The 23,465-nt window shown below is 43.2% G+C and overlaps 1 protein-coding gene across 8 annotated transcripts in view; it reads right to left on the reverse strand.

The window, feature by feature from the left end:
• The window catches only part of dcdc2c (doublecortin domain containing 2C), a 247,501-nt gene that overhangs the window by 128,397 nt on the left and 95,639 nt on the right, over positions 1–23,465 (reverse strand). For all 8 annotated transcript variants that reach the window (XR_013576581.1, XM_078541685.1, XM_078541684.1 and 5 more), the window contains exon 7: positions 22,744–22,890. Coding sequence is in view for 7 of the 8 variants with exons in the window: in XM_078541685.1 (XP_078397811.1) it covers positions 22,744–22,890 (147 nt within the window). In the remaining variant the exon portion in view is untranslated. The remainder of the gene's footprint in view (positions 1–22,743; positions 22,891–23,465) is intronic.

The following is a 23,465-nucleotide window of genomic DNA, read 5'->3' on the forward strand; positions in this document are numbered from 1 at the left end:
AAAGTGATCACTTCTCATTCTTCTAAATTCCAGAGAATGTAGACCCAACTGAGAGAGAGAAAAGTCAGGGGAAACTTAATAAATGATAGTACCTCTAATATGGCCTGACTGGAATCAATTAAGCACAGATCAGGGAGCAATCCTATCTGAACTGCAGTTTACCACTGAACATAATACATTCACCAATCAGATTGAGCAGCTCTAATGGAAATGTATGTATTAATGAGATTGTAAAATCTCAGCTCTCCCTGGTATGATGAGCAAATGCACCAAGTGCTATGGTCCTGAACCATATTGATCAGTCAGGTTCTAGGCTTAATTAATTGTTTCAGCAATTTATTAAGAAGAACATAAACATTTTCTCAAAATGTAATCATTTCACAGTCATTTTTCTATCTTGAACTTTTATCAGCTTTGTCAAATTGCCTGCATATTGCTTCCTGCAGTTTATCTCTGAGGCGTTTTCCTACATAGAATCATTAATTAATCACAGCGCAAAAGGTGCTCCTTTGGCTCATCTTGCCCATGTTGGTTCTCTGCAAGGACAAAACTGCTAGTCCCACTCCCCCCAAAGTCATGCAAATATTTTCTCTTCAGATAATTGTCTAACTCTCTTTTGAAAGCCATGATTGAATTTGCATCCACCACACTCTCAGGCAGTGCATTCCAGATTCTAACCACACACTGTGTAAAAAAGCTTTTCCTCACATCGACTTTGGTTCTTTCGCCATTCACCTTAAATTGGCGTCCTATAGTTCTTGACCCTTCTACCAATGGGAACAATTTCCCTCTACCTACTCCGTCCAGACCCTGTATGATTTTGAACATCTCTATCAAATCTTCTCTCAACTTTGTATACTCTCAGGAGAACAAACGCAGCTTCTCCAATCTATCCAAATAAATGAAGCTTCTCATCCCTATAACCATTCTCAAATTTTCTGCACTCGCTCTAATGCTTTCATATACTTCCTAAAATGTGGTGCCCAGAATTGGATACAATACTCCAGCTGAGACCGAATCAGTGTTTTATAAAGGTTCACCATAACTTCCTTGCTTTTGTACTCTATGCTCCTATTTATAAAGCCCAGAGACCCATGTGCTTTATTATCAACTTTCTCAAGCTGCCTTGCCACCTTCAATGGTTTATACATATAAGGTCCCAGGTCCCTCTGCTCCTGTACCCCCGTTAGAATTTTATCCTTTATTTTATATTGCTGCTCCTGGTTCTTCCTACCACTTCACACTTCTCTGCATTAAATTTCATCTGCCACATGTTCACCCATTCCACCAACCCGTTAATGTCCTCTTGAAGTCTATCACGATCCTCCTTGCAGCTCACAGTACTTCCCAAGTTTTATATCATCTAAAAATGTTGAAACTGTGTCCTACATACCCAAGTCTAGGTCATTAATATATATCAAGAAAACCAGTACCCCTAGTGCTGACCCCTGGGGAACCCCACTATACCTTCCTCTGGTGCAAAAAAACTGCTATTCACCACTACTCTCTGTTTCCTGTTGCTCAGCCAACTTCATATCCATGCTGCTACTGTCCATTTTATCCCATGAGCTTTAATTTTGCTGAGAAGGCTGCTGTGTGGCACTTTATCAAAGTCATTTTGGAAGTCCACATACACCACACCAACTGCATTACCATCACAACCCTCACTGTTACCTCATCAAAAAACTCAAACAAGTTAAGCAAGTTTTTTAAACATGACTTACCTTTAACAAATCCATGCTGGCTTTCACTAATTAATCCTTATTTTGTCCAAATGACTGTTAATTTTCTCATGGATTATCATTTCTAAAAGCTTCCCTACCACCAAAGGTTAAACTGACCAGACTATTGTTGCTAGGCTGATTCTTATTTCATCAGGGACCAACAGATTAAATACCACCAATTGTCAATTACAGTCAGGTAACCATCAGCCGAATTTTCTCCACCTTACAGCTTTTTTTTTGAAGAAGTGAGCAGCATTAAAGGAGAAGTTGTTCAATGCAAGAACAAGTTCAGCCAGCTGGAGGAGTGTGTTGGTGGATGTACTGGTTGGGCCTTCGTTCAAGGAAGAAGACGACAACCCTCAAGCCATCCTGGTGGGAGATAGAGATTTAGAGGGGTTGGACATCCATGGTGAAAAGAAAAGGGTTAGGGCCAGGAAACTGTTGAAGTAGCAGAGGGCATTGGAAGTGGATGTAGGTGAAGGAAGGTTCAACAGGGAGTGAAAGAATAGACTCGAGGTAGGAGGAAATCAGTTCAGTGGGACAAGAATAGGCTGAAATGATGGGTCCACCAGCACAGTTCTGTTTGTAGATCTTGGGGAGGAGATAGAATTGGGCCATGCAAGGCTGAGGGACTGAGGATGAAGGCTAAAAGGGGAAGATCTCCAGTGGATATGAGGTCAGTGACAGTCTGGGAAATTATGGTTTTATGTTGAGTGGCACAGTGATTGTCCAGAGAGAAGGAGGAGGAGGGATAGAGTCACTGTTCTGCTGGGTAGAGGTCAGTTTGACAAAAACAACTGTCAGCTGGTTTAATGAGAATGTTAGGGTTGAATCTGAGACAATGAAGTGCTGCAAGTTCAGAGGGAGGTAAGTTAGAGTGACTGGACAGAGTGGAAAAATTAAGTCAGATATCAATTCCCAACAATGATCTGGAGATGGTAAAAGGCCAAAGGGAGGAGTTCAATAAGAACAAGAATTTTGAAGACGTGAGAAAGGGTCCACTGTGTAGGGTGGGGGGAGCCTCCTGGTCAAAGAAGTGGGTGCAGAGTTCAAGACAATGGAAGAGAAAGTCAGCATTGTACAGAGCTTGAATTTCATTGATGTGAGTGCATAAAGGGACGAAATTGAGGCCTTTACTGAGAACTGATCATCCAGGGTCAGAGGCAAAAAGGCAATAGTGAAAATATGGCACTGGGTGAAATTGGAAAGTCTCAACATTAAGTTCAACAATTTCAGATCCCAACCATTGCTCACATTTCTTCAGCTGCTGGCAATAATGATTATGCTATTCTCATTTAAACTTCCTCTAGAATTATCTTTCATTTCTTTATTTATCTCATTACCATTCTCTTTTGCATTACATCTTCATCTCTTGTGCCATTTAATTTCTCCCGACTAAACCCTATCACTGACCTTCTCTTTCCACTTACTTGCTTAAAGTTTGTTAGATCTCGAACCTTTTTCAGCTTTGAAGAAAGGTCACAGATCTGAAACGTTAACTCTGTTTTTCTCTCCACGGCTGCTGCCAACCTGATGAGTATTTCCCAGCACTTTCCACTTTTATCTCAGACTTCCAGCATCTGCAGTATTTTGCTTTTGTCCTATTAAAGTAGTTATGAACTGTATTTCAATAATGATTTGCAGCAGAAACTTTTTCAAACCTCCCCTTTTATTCTTCCCGCTATTATCTTAACTTTTGTGTATCTCATGAATCTGTTCCTCTGAATCGGTTCCTGTTCAGAGGCCTTTTCATTTATCAGTTTCCTGGCCTTCATGCATCAGTGGGCCCTGCTGTACATCTGTTGGGATCATTAGGTATCACAGCCGCCCACATAATCCCACCCCAGCAAAAAGCATCGTCACATACAAGTGCATAAGATTCAATGTTTCTAACAAAAGATCGTCACACTCTTTCACTCCTGGCTCCAATTCTGACAGGAGGCTTAATTGTATATCTGATTCAATCTATTCCTGGGCAAGGAGGCATTATCATGTATCAATGCCCTGGCTCAATCCATTCACAGCAAAAAGCCTTGTCGGGTGCCAGTGCTTCTGATTCCACTCCTGGCAAGAGGCCTAATTGCGTATCACTGCTCCTGGTCCTAGTCCGAGCAGGAAGCCGTGTCATGTATCAGTACTCTTGGCATCACTTCTGACAGGAATTCATCAGGTAGTAATGCCATTGGCTCACCCCAGCCCTGGCAACAGATCTTACAATGAACCTGTGCTCTTGGCTGCACTCCTAGTAAGAGACCAGGTCATATATTGGTGCTCCTGGCACACGAGCTAGTCATGGATCATGCTTTGGCTGCCTTCCTGTCGCGAGGACTTGTATCACTGCTCTGAATGAAAAAAAAAACCTGCTGCGCGTCAGTTTTTCTGGCAAGAAATGGTAATGTACTAAGACTCCTGAATCTGCTCTTGGCAGTAACTTGTTATATTAATGACCCTAGCTCCAACTGTGTCAAGAGGTCCGATCATCTATCAGACATCCTGGCTGTTCCCCTGACAGCAAAACTTCTCATGTATCAGTGATCCCCTCCTAAGCTGATAAATACGAACCTGAGTCAGATTTGCTGGCTGTGACTTTTACTTGTTCTCAGTCAGGCCACAAAGGCGATCAGGGATTGCCTGTGGTCCACCAGCTAGCAGATTTGCTTTGTACAAACAATTGAATTCTAGCCACAGATACTGGCATCCTCAGTAACCTGAAGCTGATAAACTCTCCCAAGCTTTCCAAAAGGAAGCTATGAATGCTAACACTGGAGAATAACACAATACTCAGGGCAGCAGTGCTAGAAATTTGTTGAGATTGTACTCACCTAGCTGAGGTAGATGCTTTAAGGCAATGCAGAACTCTGATCTTTGAAATCCACATACTGAAACACTTTTATTAAACAGCTTGTAATTCAGGACGTTGCTAGTTCTGTTTTTTTCCCACTGTTCATCCCCCTTCCCCTTTTGTAGTACAGGGTAATCCAAATAGCAACAATGCCACAAATGCCATCAGTGATACTCTCTAGTCCACAGCTAAGAGGTTTATTTAGTGGAAACAATCCAAGTCTGGCCACATTTACCTACTATCCTCCATTCAGCTGCAGCTGATAGCACTTCCATCTTCCTTTGGGAGAGTTTAATATAGTTGAGTAACTCAGTTGAACGGAATAAGGTCAAGACATTGTCACCCGTCAGTAACTCAACATCATTTGTCACTGAGATTTCTGGATTATTGAAGAGCAGTCTAGTTTGTTTTTCAAACATTATTGTTTTACAGCTTTGCGCATTCAGCAAAACTATGAGAGAATTTGCCAACCTCAATCTGATTGAGGAAGGGAAAAGAAATACCACAGAAAGATCCTAAAGTGCCGCAAATGGATTGAATTACTCATCACCAGAGTCCCAAAAATCTATGAGCGAGCAATCCCAGCACTTACACCAGGATGGCATCCACAGGTACTCCCACTGCTGACCTCAGAAGGTTCCTTAATTAGTTTGCAAATGGTGGAGGACCATTCTACTAGGGACACAACTGAGGCATATGAAGGAAGTTAGAAAGAAAACCCATTTAGTTACTCGTCGAGAAATATGTTGGCCCTCAGTATCCGTAGTAAGCAGACCACTTAAAAAAAGGGGCCAGATTTCAGGAGTCCATTCATGGGTGGGCCCCACAGCTGTTGGCATGTCAGCCAATATTGCTAGTTTAACCAAGCATACTGCAGCAGCTATATAATGACTCATTGCAGGAAAGAAGAACTCCATGCTGAGAGTGCCTGCCCCCTTTACAATGAAGGCCTTGTAAGAGGCAGGGAGACACTCCTCCCACCCAAGGCCATCTTGGAAATCTAGACCCAAGTCAAGAACCTGTCCAAACCAAGTCACAGCTTAGTTTCTGGCAGACCCATACCAAAGTTATGGCAGTTGTCTGCTGGAACAGCCATGGATTTTATGGACCTGAAACAGGTGGCTCTGTGAATTCTTATGTATCTTTGATTACGTTGAAATGGACTGACTGTTTTGTAGTTAAACATTTTGCATGCAGCAAGATCCCACAAATAGTAAAGACGTAATTAACTAGTAATGATTTTTGTTGATGCTGATTGAGAGAAAAATGTTTGCAGGACTCCCTCCCTTTCTGTGAACAGTTTGGGGAGACGATGGTGGAGTGGTAATGTAACTGGACTAGTAACCCAGCAGTCCAGACTAATGTTCTGGGGATATGGGTTCAAATCCTACTACATCAGCTTGTAGAATTTAAATTCTATTGATAAAAGCTGGAATTGAAAGCTAGTCTCATTAATGGTGACCAAGAAACTATCATCAATTGTCATAAAAACCCATCTGGTTCACTAATGCCTTTTAGAGCAGAAAATCTCCCATCCTTAACTGATCTGGCCTACATGTGACTCCAGATCCACAGCAATGTGGTTGACTCTTAACTGGCCTTTGAAATGGCCAGTTCAAGGATATAAATGTGTTAGAAGCAGTTCAGAGGAGGTTCACTTGACTGATAACTGGGATAGGGGAGGATTATTTTACGAGGGAAGGTTGGACAGGCTGGTCCTGTATCCATTGGTGTTAAGAAGATTGAGGTGCGATCTTAATGAAACATACAAGTTCCTGAGGGTACTTGACAGGGTGGATGCTGAAGTGATGTTCCTTCTTGTGGGAGAGACTAGAACTAGGGGACACATTTTAAAAATAAAGGGTCTCCCGTTTAGGGCGGAGATGAGAAGAAATTTTCTCTCAGGGCATCATGAATCTTCGGAACTCTCTTCCCCGGTGAGCGGTGGAGGCAGGGTCATTGAATATTTTTAAGGCAGAGGTAGATAGATTCTTGACTAACAAGGGAGTCAAAGGTTATCTGGGGTAGGCAGAATGTGGAGTTGAGGCCACAATCACATCAACCGTGATGTTATTGAATTGCGGAGCACGCTAGGCTGAATGGCCTACTCCTCCTAATCTGTATGTCCATATGCATGTTCATAATTAGGGATGGGCAACAAATGCTGGCCTTGCCAGTGATACCCATATCCCATGAAAGAATAAACTAAAAAAAGGTAGGATAGTAGCCTAAGCAACCTGCACGAACTAAATGAACAGGCAGGTGCTGCAAGGATTTACTGCATTATCCAAAGGGATGACATACCTGACAATGCATCACTACCCAGTGCTGCACTGGACTAGTTGATGTGCTCGCATCCTGGAATGAAACCTGAAACCATAAACTTCTGACTAAGAAACAAGGAGTGCCACCAACCAAATCAAGCTGACACTGACAAATTGATGGGTCAGAAAGGTGAAGCACACGTAAGTGATGAGCTGCTGGTGAAAGGTGATGTTGGCCAAATCTCTGAGAGAACGGCTTTCAACAACGAAACTGTACCATTGCTATTAATGTTAGAGAAGGTTCTAATACCATGGGCTTCTTCATCTCCTCCACAGAAGATATGTCAGGTGATTATTGCGAGCAGAACATTTGTGTAAATTTTATTTCTAATAAATTTGCACCAGGAATTGCACTAGATGGATTGTCAACAATTGAAGTAGAGAAGTACAATAGTTAGGGCTTCTTTTCAGCTTCAATTTGAACAGAAGACACTTCCAACAGAACAAACATCATGTAGCCAAGTGAGTTTACATTTATCCAGAATATATAAACGTGTCCACAGATTTTGCTATGGAACATTATGAATATTTTATTTTTGAACATCTGTTAATGTTGAATTAATTACATCATTAGTCACCGTCTCTTTGATAATTTCAATTCACACCTGAATATCTTTATAATACATGACAACGCAGTCAATAATGCAATGTAATACAAGTTTGAGAATGTTCCCATCTTAATGGATGATTGCATTATTGCACAATTGCTTGAAAATGTTTTAATGATTTAAATTGCAAAATCATTTAATAGCTGGAAATATAATTTAGTGACAAAAATGAGTAAGTTGCCAAAATATATTTCAGCCTCCCTACAAGTCATTTGGGTCATTCTCTGATTATGCATTACTGATCTTGCTATCCACATCACATTGATGCAGTAAAGTAGGTTGGGCTGAAGCACATTGTTGGTGCAGAGTAAAGAGAGCTTTGCTTTGCCTCAAGTCAAAATCCCTTCAACAAAATGGTCTTTAAGATATAGTTAAACATTATTTTGCACTCAAGCTGGAAACCGCAGGCAGAGCGCTTGTCTTTAGGTACTGCTTTGTTGGCCTGGCTCAGTTGGCAGCACTTTCATTTCTGAGTCCAGTGGTTTTTCAAGCTCTGTTTATACACAGTTGCCATGTCAGTGCAGTCCTGAGGGAGTGCTGCACTATTGGAAACCTATACTGCAGATAAGATATTAAGTTGAAGTTGTGTTTACCTGTATGATGATTATTAAAGACTCTATTTGAAGATTAGGAGAGCAATCTTTCATGTCCCACTCATTCTTCCCTCAAACAATTAGTATCAAAAATAAATTAACTGGTTAGTTATCTTAATTGTGTTTGTGGCATCTTGCTGTGCACAAAATGACTATTATAGCAATAGCAACAATAATTCAACTTCAAAAATTATTCAACGTGTGAACATCCTGGAATATATAGTAAGGCACTACATAAGTGCAAGTTCCTTCTTTACTTTAGTGGAGAATAACCCATTCTTAAACAAAATATTTGCTCCATTGAGATAAGGTTTGGAGGAACCAAAGATGTATAGAATAGAAAGAGAGAGAGGGACATTCTATGATGCCTATGAATGCAGCTGAAACTTTACGTTTAGGTTTTGGACCCAACTAACCTGCCCAGGACCAACACTGACAAATTGTCTAATTAGATAATCAGTGCAAACTTCCAGTGCACCCTCCCAAACACCCTGGGTCTCCTCAGCAATTGTAAACACACTGAGATCTCCCCAGCAGCTGTAAACACAATGGGATCTGCCCAATCACTGTAAACACAACAGGATCTATCCAGCCACCATAAACACAATAGGATATATCTAATCACTGTAAACACAGTGGGATATATCTAATCACTGTAAACACAATGGGATATATCTAATCACTGTAAACACAATGGGATATATCTAATCACTGTAAACACAATAGGATATATCTAATCACTGTAAACACAGTGGGATATATCTAATCACTGTAAACACAATGGGATATATCTAATCACTGTAAACACAGTGGGATATATCTAATCACTGTAAACACAATAGGATATATCTAATCACTGTAAACACAGTGGGATATATCTAATCACTGTAAACACAATGGGATATATCTAATCACTGTAAACACAATGGGATATATCTAATCACTGTAAACACAATAGGATATATCTAATCACTGTAAACACAGTGGGATATATCTAATCACTGTAAACACAATGGGATATATCTAATCACTGTAAACACAATGGGATATATCTAATCACTGTAAACACAGTGGGATATATCTAATCACTGTAAACACAATAGGATATATCTAATCACTGTAAACACAGTGGGATATATCTAATCACTGTAAACACAATAGGATATATCTAATCACTGTAAACACAGTGGGATATATCTAATCACTGTAAACACAGTGGGATATATCTAATCACTGTAAACACAGTGGGATATATCTAATCACTGTAAACACAGTGGGATATATCTAATCACTGTAAACACAATGGGATATATCTAATCACTGTAAACACAGTGGGATATATCTAATCACTGTAAACACAATGGGATATATCTAATCACTGTAAACACAATGGGATATATCTAATCACTGTAAACACAGTGGGATATATCTAATCACTGTAAACACAGTGGGATATATCTAATCACTGTAAACACAATGGGATATATCTAATCACTGTAAACACAGTGGGATATATCTAATCACTGTAAACACAATAGGATATATCTAATCACTGTAAACACAGTGGGATATATCTAATCACTGTAAACACAGTGGGATATATCTAATCACTGTAAACACAGTGGGATATATCTAATCACTGTAAACACAGTGGGATATATCTAATCACTGTAAACACAGTGGGATATATCTAATCACTGTAAACACAATGGGATATATCTAATCACTGTAAACACAGTGGGATATATCTAATCACTGTAAACACAGTGGGATATATCTAATCACTGTAAACACAGTGGGATATATCTAATCACTGTAAACACAGTGGGATATATCTAATCACTGTAAACACAGTGGGATATATCTAATCACTGTAAACACAATGGGATATATCTAATCACTGTAAACACAATGGGATATATCTAATCACTGTAAACACAGTGGGATATATCTAATCACTGTAAACACAATGGGATATATCTAATCACTGTAAACACAATGGGATATATCTAATCACTGTAAACACAGTGGGATATATCTAATCACTGTAAACACAGTGGGATATATCTAATCACTGTAAACACAATGGGATATATCTAATCACTGTAAACACAGTGGGATATATCTAATCACTGTAAACACAATGGGATATATCTAATCACTGTAAACACAGTGGGATATATCTAATCACTGTAAACACAATGGGATATATCTAATCACTGTAAACACAGTGGGATATATCTAATCACTGTAAACACAATGGGATATATCTAATCACTGTAAACACAGTGGGATATATCTAATCACTGTAAACACAGTGGGATATATCTAATCACTGTAAACACAGTGGGATATATCTAATCACTGTAAACACAGTGGGATATATCTAATCACTGTAAACACAATGGGATATATCTAATCACTGTAAACACAGTGGGATATATCTAATCACTGTAAACACAGTGGGATATATCTAATCACTGTAAACACAGTGGGATATATCTAATCACTGTAAACACAGTGGGATATATCTAATCACTGTAAACACAATGGGATATATCTAATCACTGTAAACACAGTGGGATATATCTAATCACTGTAAACACAATGGGATATATCTAATCACTGTAAACACAGTGGGATATATCTAATCACTGTAAACACAGTGGGATATATCTAATCACTGTAAACACAATGGGATATATCTAATCACTGTAAACACAGTGGGATATATCTAATCACTGTAAACACAATGGGATATATCTAATCACTGTAAACACAATGGGATATATCTAATCACTGTAAACACAATAGGATATATCTAATCACTGTAAACACAGTGGGATATATCTAATCACTGTAAACACAGTGGGATATATCTAATCACTGTAAACACAGTGGGATATATCTAATCACTGTAAACACAATGGGATATATCTAATCACTGTAAACACAATGGGATATATCTAATCACTGTAAACACAATGGGATATATCTAATCACTGTAAACACAGTGGGATATATCTAATCACTGTAAACACAGTGGGATATATCTAATCACTGTAAACACAGTGGGATATATCTAATCACTGTAAACACAATGGGATATATCTAATCACTGTAAACACAATGGGATATATCTAATCACTGTAAACACAGTGGGATATATCTAATCACTGTAAACACAGTGGGTCCAGCAAATCCCAGCCACTATTTTGCCAGCACCAGGGGCTGGATTTTATGCACCACGCCAGTGTAAATGTCAGGATGAGCCTGAGCCCTCTTTACCAGCATGCCCCACAGCCATATAATGGCGATTTATTTCTTTTTTTTGTTCATTCGCGGGATGTGGGCGTCACTGGCTAGGCCAGCATTTATTGCTCATCCCTAATTGCCCTTGAGAAGGTGGTGGTGAGCTGCCTTCTTAAACCACTGCAGTCCCTGTGGTTTAGGTACATCCACTTTGCTGTTAGGAAGTAAGTTCCAGGGTTTTGACCTGAGGAATGAGGAAGGGTGATATTTTTCCAAGTCAGGATGGTGAGTGACTTGGAGGGGAACTTCCAGGTGGTGGTGTTTCCATGTATCTGCTGCCCCTGTCCTTCTAGATGTCAGCGGTCGTGGGTTTGGAAGGTGCTCTCTAAGGAGCATTGGTGAATTCCTGCAGTGCATCTTGTAGATAGTACACACTGCTGCTACTATGCATCGGTGATGGAGGAGGTGAATGTTGGTGGATGGGGTGCCAAGCAAGTGGACTGCTTTGTCCTGGTGTTGTTGGGGCTGCATTCTCCCAGGCAAGTGGGGAGTATTCCATCACACCCCTGACATGTGCCTTGTAGATGGCGGACAGGCTTTGGGGGGTCAGGAGGTGAGTTACTCACCGCAGGATTCCTAGCCTCTGACCTGCTCTTGTAGCCACAGTATTTATATGGCTAGTTCAGTTCAGTTTCTGACAAATAGTAACCCCCAGGGTATTGAGCCGTTAACTGGCTTGTGGCAGGTCTTCTGCCCTCAACAGTAAGTAAATCCAGCCTCTGGGAGCGGTTGCCACTTCTGGGACTGCAGCCAGTCCTGAAGGTGGTGGTCAGCGATGGAGCCCGGACTTATCCAGGATCTCGCCAGGGCCAGGCTAGCAGGCCGGGGAAAGAGGGATGGGGGTCAAGGTGGATAGGGCAGCGGGGCGGGTGGGGGAACATGTGGATGGGAAGACATGGGCGGACAACCAATGGACACAGAGGACACATAAATGTGGCAATCACCCCTTGACCAGCCAGCAGCTTGCCCAGTGAAACCTGCCGGCTGGACACCTGGCACAGCTAAAATCCTAGCAGTGGTGGGACGAGGCTGCTCAAGGGCCTCAATTTGCCCATGGTTGGTTGGGCCCCCAAACGCTTTCCCCATAACTGGTAAAACTGTGGTGGGAGCTGGGGTGGGTAGGTAGAAATTGGGAATAGCGCCCTTGGGGTACGGAACCCAATTTTACAACCCTCCCACTGCCAACCTGCCCCCATGGGGCCATAAAATCCAGCCCTACGTTTCAAATATTAGCAAAAATCTGCCATAATGAATTGTTCACCTTCGAAGCTCAGTGTATTGAGTTCCGTGCATCAAAACAATAATGTTGAAAAACATTGATTTTTTTTATTCGTTCACAGGATATTGGCATCGCTGGCTGGGCCAGCATTTATTACCCATCCCTAATTTCCTTTGAGAAGGTGGTGGTGAGCTGCCTTCTTGAACCGCTGCAGCCCCTGTGCTGTAGGTACACCCACAGTGCTGTTAGGAATGGAGTTCCAGGATTTTGACCCAGCGACAGTGAAGGAACAGTGATATATTTCCAAGTCAGGATGGTGAGCGGCTTGGAGGGGAACTTCCAGGTGTTGGTGTTCCCATCTATCTGCTGCCCTTGTCTTTATAGATGGTAGTGTTCATGGGTTTGGAAGGTGCTGTCTAAGGATCCTTGGTGCCAATCAAGCAGGCTGCTTTGTCCTGGATGGTGTCCAGCTTCTTGTGTGTTGTTGGAGCTGTACTCATCCAGGCAAGTGGAGAGTTTTATAAGACCAAACTTTAAGGAGCGAAAAGTTGCTAAGAATAGCCATAAAATAAAAGCAACATTATTTCCCATACATTAAAAACAGAGCAGTGGTGGAAATATTTGTATGCTTGGACTAAATTTAACTTTCACTCATCTAGTTCGCCTGACAGATCTGCATACTAGCACCAGCTACAAACCTTACCACAAAAAAGATGAACATTTGAAGATTTAAAATGTTTCCTTTCAATGAATTTGAATACTTTTAGCTGCAAATAAGTATTAAAAAATTTATCAGGGTTCTACAATAAACACAGGGTTGAAGAGGTAGAAAAGTTTCTAAAAAAAAACTGAAGCCACAAAATTGAGAAGCAAAGGGCAAATTTCATTTAGTGTAAAAACAAAATTAGAGAAAAGGTATTAAGTGCTCATTATAAAGGCATCGTGCATCAGATTGTAATCAAGGGCGTTCCAGTTGGCCATTCTATAGGTAACATGTTAAAGCTCGTGCACGCTCACCCATTCACTAGCAAATAGAGAAAATTACCCTGCTGGCTGGAAGGTTGGCTGTAACACCATCAAGCCTGGTGTGCATGACAGCGAAAAAGTCTATGAAAAACAATCTTAGACATGTGACCCAGCGTTGATACTGAGAACCGAATAAGACTAAATGCCGTTTTGTCATGAAGGCACTTGAGAAGATCCATGTAGAGGCTGTTACACACTAGAGTGTTGAATTTCGGTTTTTGATCTGACATCTGTGGTCTAAGTAACAAGGATAAGTCATACTCCTACCAAATGATTTTTTTTTTAAATTGAGAAAGAAAATCTTACCAGTTTTTAACCAATTTAAAATTGAGGATCACAAAATCAGTTTAAAAAAAAAACCTTTCCACAAAACTAACTAGAGGCCAGAAACTAACTACAAATTTGCCACGCACACACACATATATAGATGGATGCACAGTTGCTAACCACCCAGGATTGGCCTGGAGTCTTCAGGAATTAAAGCAGGAATTTTTAATCAGCTGGACACTACGGTGGGAGAAAAAATAGAGGGACATCTCAATTTCTTGAACACTTTCATTTCTTCGTAATAAAAGTACTGAAAATGGAAAACGAATGGTAGTATGACTGAGCTAGGCAGTTCGAGGGGGAGATCATGTGTTGAAGCCTCCTGCAATAAATCTGACCAGAGTTTGCAACCCGACATATATATCTTAACAGCAGCCGCAATGTGGAACGTCAAGCTGAGCAAACCTGTGATGAGCAAGATGTAACGTGAAACTTCCTACCACAGTGCCATCTACTGGCATAATTAAGACTGCAGGTACTATAATGGGGTTTTACTATAACAACAATATTTACATTAAAGCTTCCAATAAAACACGTAACTACATACCAAAGTTAACGTATAGTAGATATCTGAATGCTGGGTCCATGAAGCACTTTTTAATCAACCTCAAATTATGAAATGCTAGGGTTAGATTAAGAGTCAGAGAGGGGAAGTTCATGCAGAGCATACGTGTTGGCTCAAATAGCCTGTTTCTGTGCTTTGAACTCTGTGAGATTCCATGTAACTAGGAAATGTATAGGAGAGATGCCAGCCTTGAAATTACACAACACAACAAGCAGTCTCCTGCTACAACTCTGAGACAGTGAAAACCCCAGAAAGACAGTATAAATGGTCACTTACAACTGTTTCGCTGGAGTCTCCACCAGACTTACACCAAAGGTCTGAGATCAAATGTAGGCTTGCAGAATTTCATTAGGATAAAATAAGATAGATTAGGCCTCTGTAGCAGCACGTTCAGTCTAGTTTATTTGTAGCAGAATAGTATGCGACTTAATCTTCTTTCACCTTTAGCTATCAGAATGAGGCATTCAGACCACTGGCTTGCCATAACTGGCCCTGATATCACTCCATGACAGATAGGAATTATAACTGTGATATCGAAAGGAATAGGTAATATCAGTTTTTCCTATCCTTGGGGAGAGATACTGGATTAAGTAAGCCCTAGGCTGAGAAATGGAATCATTTTAAAAATGGCAGGAGATAAGATGACACAAAACCTTCAACTTAACAGTAATATCATCTCTGCAAGGGAAGCATTTGTAACATTGAGAAAATAACAGAAATCTACAAGGGATGGTGCAGTGGGAGTACACAACCTGAAACCATTTCTCTCTCCCACTTCCCTGTGCCCACTCCACTCATTCTCTTCTTCTGGTTACTCAATCTCTGCCATTCTATAAGGAGGTTCTGACAGAAAACCAGAGGAAAACTTGTTGTAATATAAAAGCAAAATACTGCGGATGCTGGAAATCTGAAACAAAAACAGAAAATGCTGGAAAAACTCAGCAGGCCTAACAGCACCTGTGGAGAAAAAAAAAGAGTTAAGCTTTCGAGTCCTTATGACTCTGAAGAAGAGTCATAAGTACTCGGAATGTTAACTTTTTTTTTTCTCCACAGATGCTGTTAGACCTGGAAAGTTGTTGTACGCTGACTGTGGTTGGCTAAGGGATTCAGAGACAGGGCAGAATTTTACCCTTGCCGGGAGTGTAGTCTCTATATTGATGTGAGCCTCGAACCTGGAATCCCCATTGATAATGGAAAGACGAGGACACCATGACGCAGATCTCTGTCTCATCAGGGTGCCAGGCATGCACAGTGACAGTGTGACAGCTTCAACAAATGACATATCCTTCTTCTCCCTTTTAGACTCACCAGCAGCCGTTCGTTGTGATAAGCCTGAAGGCCTACCATGCTCAGCACGCACCTGCATCACACCCTCTCTGTCAAGCAGGCACTAGTGCAGATACCAGCACTTCGGTGGACATAAGATCGCTGTCTAGTATCTGGGTGCACATTGGTGAGGGCACTTCGCACTCGCTTGAGATACAAGCAGAGGCAGAGACTGCCCAGGGCGCCGGCAGTCAGAGAACAGCTGGGGCCCAGGACAATGCTCAGTCGGTGGCTGATGATGGGCCTCTGGAGTCGTTCATGAGGCAGCAGATGCTGGAAGTCCAGCAGGGTGTGCAGGAGAATCTGGTGGAGATACATGAAGGAATGCATGCCATTGTGGAGGAGTCCCTGTGGAGCATAAGCAATGTGTTGACCCTCATGGCCGAGCGCAATGTCTCTTACATGGAGAGAGTGACCTCTCATGCAGAGGCTCCTCCAGGGACTCAATCAAGAGTTCCTGGGGATGCACTCAGACCTGCAAGCCCTCACACCGGCAATGACCTCAGCTGGTTAGTGTCAGTGTGGGAGATGGATTGGGCACCCAGTATCCCAGCTAGGTGCCCGCCCGTCAATGTTGAGCAGGGAGGTCCAAAACGACCTGATGTTGGCACACGAGCTGCCCGTCGTCTCTGCGGGCTCCTCTCAGGGCGCTCCGGATGACAGCAGCACCTACTCAGCCCCTCTGTCAGTGACCGTGGCATCTGATGAGGCTGCGGCGACTGGGGAGATGCCAGAAGTGGCACTGGCCACTGCCTGCAGGCACAAAACCTAAAGCACTTTAAACACAACCCGGCCTGATCACGGGTGATATTCGTTTCCCCTATTTCTCTGTTCTTTTTTTAATGGTGTGATGTAAAATACTGGTCAATGTTAATTTCTACAATGTTTGTCAGTCACCAGTAAATGATGTGTTTTTTTTGCAACTGGTCTCTGGATGCTTCATTTGTTCTGTGGGTGCAGGGTAGACCATGATGTTATGATGGACATGTTTCTCCTTAAACTTTATTGCAATGGCACAGAGTGTATGTTGTTGACCAAGGAACTGGTCCTGTCAGGGATCGAGTATGGAGCCTGCAGCCCTGGCATGTGGTGGTGGTTCTTATTTAGAAGCCTAGCTACAGGAGCGTTGGATCAAAACTTCCCGGGTGTCCCTGCCTCCCTGGAGGTTACCCAGGTCAGTGTCTATGCCTTCAGCATTCTCCTGACCGTGCTCGTCCTCGGACTCACTATTAGACTCATCGTCTGTTGCCTGTGCAGCTGCATCAAGATCTTCTTCCTCCACTGTGTCCCCCCCTTTCCAGTACCAGATTGTGGAGAGCACAGCATGCAACCACTATCAGTGACACACGACCTGAGGGGTATTGCAGTGCGCCCCCTGAGTGGTCTAGGCATCGGAAGCGCACCTTGAGAAGAACGGTGGTTCTCTCTACCACAGCCCTTGTGGAGGCATGACTCCTCTTGTATTGCTTCTTGGCCTCTTGTTCTTGGATGGCGGAGAGGCATCATGAGGTACCTTTTGAGGGGATAGCACTTGTCACCCAGCAGCCATCCATCCAGTCGGACTGGAGCACTGAAGAGCCTTGAGACCTGGGAGTGTCTCAGGATGTAAGCACAAACTTGTAGAATCAGCATCCTGTGATCACACACTATCTGCACGTTCATGGAGTGGAAACCCTTCCTGTTGATGAAGGCACCCGATGGCCACATGTGTACAGTCTATAGCACCCTGGACGCGGGGGAAGCCAGCAATCACTGCGAAGCCTCTGGCTCACTCAGCCTGGCTGGTCTCATCTGTACAGTAATGAATGAAAGTCAATGCACGCCTGAACAGAGCGTCTGTCACCAGCTTGACACAACTGTGGACGGCTGATTGGGACAGTCCAGAAAAATCCCCCACTGACCTTCGGAAAGAGCTGGAGGCATAGAGGTTGAGGGCCACTGTAACCTTCAGGGCCACTGGCATGGGGCGTCCACCCACAGAGTCGGAACTGATGTCAGGGCCAATCATCTGACAAATGGAGGTGACTGTCTCCGCTAACAGATGGAGCCTCCTTTGGCATTGCACCTCAGGCATATTGAGGTAGCTGCATTGCTGCCTGTAAACCCTGGCGGCAGGATAGTGGCGTCTTCTCTGGCCCCTTATGCCTTGGACTTCCTGCTGGCCCTCTGCCCCTTGTGCCTGCGCCTGTCCTCCCACAGGTCCCTCCTCTGGGGGCTGAATAGAGACACCTGGCCTCCTTCCCCTTCTGACCCTCTCTTCCTCAGAGGAGGTGCCTCCAGCGGAGACCACAATCCCCATTCCCAGGCTAAGGGAAGGCTGTCTAATACGGTGTGAATCCTCCGGGGGTCTGGAAAACAACACTGAGTCCTGAACTCCTGAGAAGCCGCTAAAATCTCTGAAAGCAGCTCTGAAACGAAATGAAGTTGTCCTGTTCACAGAAGCAACACGCAGCAAGTGATATCCTACACTCCTCACTAATCACTTTGATAAGGCCACTGACCCCTCTTATCCCACCCGTGGATGAGGTTTCGCAAATTGCGGCCTGCCCACCTGCCTGTTTTGCCCGTGCGATGGCCTGAAAATCGCATGGGCTATGTAAAGTCAGAGACAATTGATCTCTCAAGAGCCTTAACTCACCACTTCATTAATGGCGGGCGCATCCACCTAGCGAAATATTGAGAGAGTGCACGTTGATATTAGCATACCCGGCGGACGTCAACGCGCTTTATATCCTGCTCGGGCATGCACCCACATGCCAAGGGTAAAATTCTGCCCATAGATGTCTGAACAACAATTGGTTTATTGTAAGAAAATAACTATTTACAGATGTACAAGACGACAGGGCTTGACTCTTCTGGTCGGTGTGGAGGGGCGGGCCCCGCTCACTGATGCGTAAACTGACGGGCAGTGACATCGGGCATGCGTCCTGACGTCACCGGTCGTCATTCCGATATTCAGTTCAGCGAGCGCACACCAGAGTCGGCTGCACACTTGCCGAACTGTCAAAGGGCCTGTTTAGGCCATTTAAATAGCAATTGAAGTAATTAACAGGGCTGCCCGTCCAACCTTTATGTTGGCGGGGGGCAGGTGAAGAGCCTCGGCGGCCTTCGCATTTTTCATGGAACCTCATCCACAGGCGGGATGAGGTTTCATGAAGGGTTTATAAATGTAATAAAATGTTTTAGTAAAATTCATTGACGCTGCCACATGAGGGGACGTGTCTCAACAATTTTTTAAATTATTTTTTTCAAGTTTTCCAAATCAAACTAATCTCCCTGAGGCAGCTCCGTGCCTCAGGGAGATTTCTACGCTCTTTCGCGCATGTGCACAAAGAACGCAGGCCCCAACTCTCCCTCCTCCCCCCACCCGCCCGCACAGGTAACACTAAGTACTTCCGGGTGCACGTCACACTCAACGGGCCTTAATTGGCCCACCCACACAAAATGGTGGCACGCAGCCTATCGCGGGCGGCGATCAGCCACGCGCCCATGCACGCCTGTTCCCAAACCACCCGCCCGACAGAGAGAAAATTCTCTTCCAGGTATTCCTAAGTCTAAGCCATGAACTTTCTCCAGCTAGATTCTTAGTTGGCATCTGACTCTCTCTTACACTGTTTCTCCAGTCCCACACACTAACTATTTCAGCCCTGAACACCCTAATACTACAAAAGTTACCTAAGGATTTTTTGCATGGCTACTTGTCGCTGGTTCTAGATTAGCATTAATACATACCAATTTGCTCCCCCATGTTAATATCATATCAACTATATAGCCCTACTTGGGGCTGTGGTCAGACAATAGGAAATTCTGTTGAAGATGCCAGTCACCTGGACTATTCATCTTGCACTTCTTAAAGCTTACTCGGGAGCGTATGGAAATAAATGACAATTCAGGCTTTTGACTCAATGGGAAGACTGGAGTGTCAACTACCTAACTTACCTTAGAATAAGACCCATATGTGATCTACAGGTTGAATGGCCAGCACTGTTTGTCATCAATGTAACAACATTTAAATGCAGATTTACGTGGAATTCATTCCAGATCAGGAGAATGAAACTGATTGGAACACAACCAGCATTAAGTTCTTAATCTAAGGGTTCAGGCACAACCAGCGTGTGTGTCCATGTCTCTTTTCCCACTCCATCTGCAGTTGCCTGCTCTGAGATTGAGAGATCCTATCATACATGCTGTCCCCCATCCACATCTCCTGCTTCCATTTGCACTGCCTACCACATGGTGAAGGAATTATGAGACCGAAATCCTGCTCTGGAGGCACCTGTGGAACCATTAGTTTTTGCCAGCCACATTTTGCACTGCCACCCTATAAAGAGAGCACTCAGGTTTTCCACTGCCCACCCCCCCCATTTAAATGCAGAGCACTATTTAAGTCAGGCATTGTGAGTGCTGAGGTCAGCATGTCCTGAAAGGAGTATAAGCATGCTGTTTTAGCCACACCAGGGGCCAATTGCTGTGTAAGAGGATGGATGGGGGTTATCCCCTAACACATTAGCAAAGCATCCAGATAATCAGCTGGGGATGCAACTGGCTGACGTCAAACCACTCGATATAATCATTTGAGCAATGGGACCCTGGCCGAGAGAGAAATTCTCTACCAAACCGGAATACGCTAGCCAGGACCATATTTGGGTCCCTGGGCAGTTGGAGAGAAGGTCATGTGACAATCTAACCCTTTAAACACCTATCGTCTCTGCAGAATGACACAAGCAACTGAGATGCTAAAGGAACAAGACTCTAAATGGGTTTCTTCCCTCTGTCTCTCTCTCTCTCTTCATCCAACTAACAAATTTTGAACCCTGTCTGCTGATTTTGACTATCCAGGTGCAACACAGAGATTTCAAAAAGAACTCAACCCAGCACTGCTGTCTCTAAAAGAATAGATGAATAGTCCTCCTATAACTTTAAACCGCCTCAATGCCGAAAACAGCAAGCCCACCAAGTTAAAGCAGTAAGGTCACCAAATTCAGCCTGAAACCAGTCAAGTCACCAACCTTCAAGAGTTGTATACCCCATCAATTTTACTGGACTCAAAATTACTTAGTCTATCCCCCCCAACTCTGTAATCTATTTGTGTGTGTGAACGTTGAGTGTTTGAGTGTGAAAGTCAGGGTATTTTTTATTGTTATACTTAGACTGTTAAATACAATAAAAAAACTCTCCTCTTTTCTTTTTAAAATCTTAATAAAACCTGTCTGAATGTGTCTTTCACGGTCACAGCACGTAAGAAGTTAAACACCCATGGAACTGGCAAGGAGGAGAGGGAATAGAGGGGAGCCATTCAACCCCTCCCCGCCTGATTGTAACACCCCTAACATCAAACTGCCCCAGCCATGGTGACTAACTATCCTGGGTGTGAGCTTCCTGGGATGCCATTTGTCCTGGATTTCTCTTGTGTCTAAATCTTTTGTGTCTGCACATGTGCACTATGCTGCATCACATGCGTAAACCCAAGCCCAAATCTCCTCTGAAAGTTGCCCAGTTTCGGCAGGTAGGTGGTTTGACTTGGGGCCGGAGGGTGTCCAACAGGTGTTGAGGGTGGTGGAGTCCCAGCAGGCAGAGGCAGTCTCAGACCCGAGTCCAGACTTGAAACCAAACCCTATCCCCACCACCGCACCACCCTCCCACCCCATTCCTAAAGTCCCAATACCCTCACCCCACTCCTATGCTCCCCCATGGTGAAGTGTCCCTTATGTTTATCCCCCTAGAGTTCGTCATCCCGGTCCCAGCCACCACACAAGGTCAGGTTAGTGGGAAGGGGAGGGTTGTGATCAGGGTGGATAGGAGTGGCGGTCAGGGCAACAGCAATCTAGATCTGTTTTGGAGTGCTCAGGCAAGCCTTTCAGCTCTTCCTGGTTTCACAAAAATAAATTCTCATTTTCCCTTTCGGGCTTCTTTGGCTCCACCGGCCAGGGAGTGGAGCGTGCATCATTCAGGCTCCCACCAGATCCTAACCTAAATTAGTAATCAGAGCCCTATTTACATCATTGGACCGGATTTGCATATTAAATGACTCTACTGCCTTGAACATTCAGGCATTCTAGACATCGTTAAACCCCTTGCAAAATGGAGCCGTACACACTCACAGTGTTAATCAGCGGTAATGCTACCAGAACCATTTTGAGTTGGTTAACACCCCATTAACGGCAGGTGTAGAAAGTGTAAAATAACTCCATGGTGTGAATATCCACTACCTCATACAAATCTCAGGCAATTACAGTCCAACATACTGCCGTTACAATCATATCACTACTTCAGCACATTGAAGTTTTGATATATTGCCTGCAGTAAAAAGTAAATGATAACATATTGTTCTAAGAGCAAGTTTAGCAGTTCCAGTCAGCAGATTTAATCTCCGTGATCTGGCATTCGCTTTAAAAATATGAAAAGCCAATATCTCACTCCTGAAAAATCTTAAAACTCCTTACACCAATCTAGGAGCAGCACTTAATTTTGCATTGCACAATATAATTTATGCATTACCCTCTAGAAAGACAAGGGCAGCAGATGCATGGGAACGCCACTAACTGCAAGTTCTCCTCCAGGTCACACAACGTCCTGACTTGGAACTACATCACTGTTCCTTCAGTGCCGCTGGGGCAAAACCCTGGAATTCCCTTCCTAACAGCCCTGTGGGTATGCTTACAACCATACAACATGGACTGAAGTGGTTCAAGAAGGGGCTCATGACCCTTTGCTCAAGGGCAATTAGGGATGGGCAATAAATGCTGGCCTTGTCAGCGATGCCCACATCCCAAGACTGAACCAAAAAACATAACATTCTACTGACATAGCAAAACTTTAACCACACATATATATGCTAAGACATCAAAGAACTAGTGCAGCAATGTTTAAAACTTACCCTTGAGTCTCTCGACCTGAAATTTTCTTTGACAAGGCTTGATAATAGGGCAGCTTCTTGAATTTCTCTGATCCCACGGCCACATAATATTGGTTGTTCTCTAATTCAGCAGCACCCAGCAACGATCTTCCATCTAATGTGCAGAGTCTGGATATATACAAAAAAAGAGTTTTACTGTCTTTTATTTTAACCAATTTTTTTTAAAGTTTCTTTTGGGTGATTAACTTTTGGTACATTGGGAAAATGTAGGAGGTCAAGGAGACGGAGAATTTAAAAAGAATTGGCGGGAGAACTTCCACGATCCTCCCAATCGGCCGCTGTAACCTCTTTCGATGTTGATGCTATTTTTTCAAGGTTCTGCTAGAGCGTTCTAACATAAACTCCAGGTTTATGTTAACTCCAGGTTTACTCCATACCTACTATCAAGATCAAGTACTTTGAAGTCAAACATCACATAAAATGGATTGCAAGTTATCTTGTCAATTTTCCTACTAACTCTCTCTGAGTCTGGGCACCATTCAGGCAGGGTGCACCTGATTTTCCATTCCCCCCCCTCAAGACAAAGCCTGGAAGTCCCGGGGTAACACAAAGGAGGCGGAGACTCAGTGCTGTGGGTCTCCATCCTAATTTTCTCACATTTGCATCTGGAATTGAACATTCTCCACGTACACTCGACAAAGACTTTGGCTCTATTGATCTCAATGCATCTCAATACCAGTCTT

This window comes from Cetorhinus maximus, chromosome 5 (genome assembly GCF_964194155.1).
Source record: "Cetorhinus maximus chromosome 5, sCetMax3.hap1.1, whole genome shotgun sequence".
Classification (NCBI taxonomy): domain Eukaryota; kingdom Metazoa; phylum Chordata; class Chondrichthyes; order Lamniformes; family Cetorhinidae; genus Cetorhinus; species Cetorhinus maximus.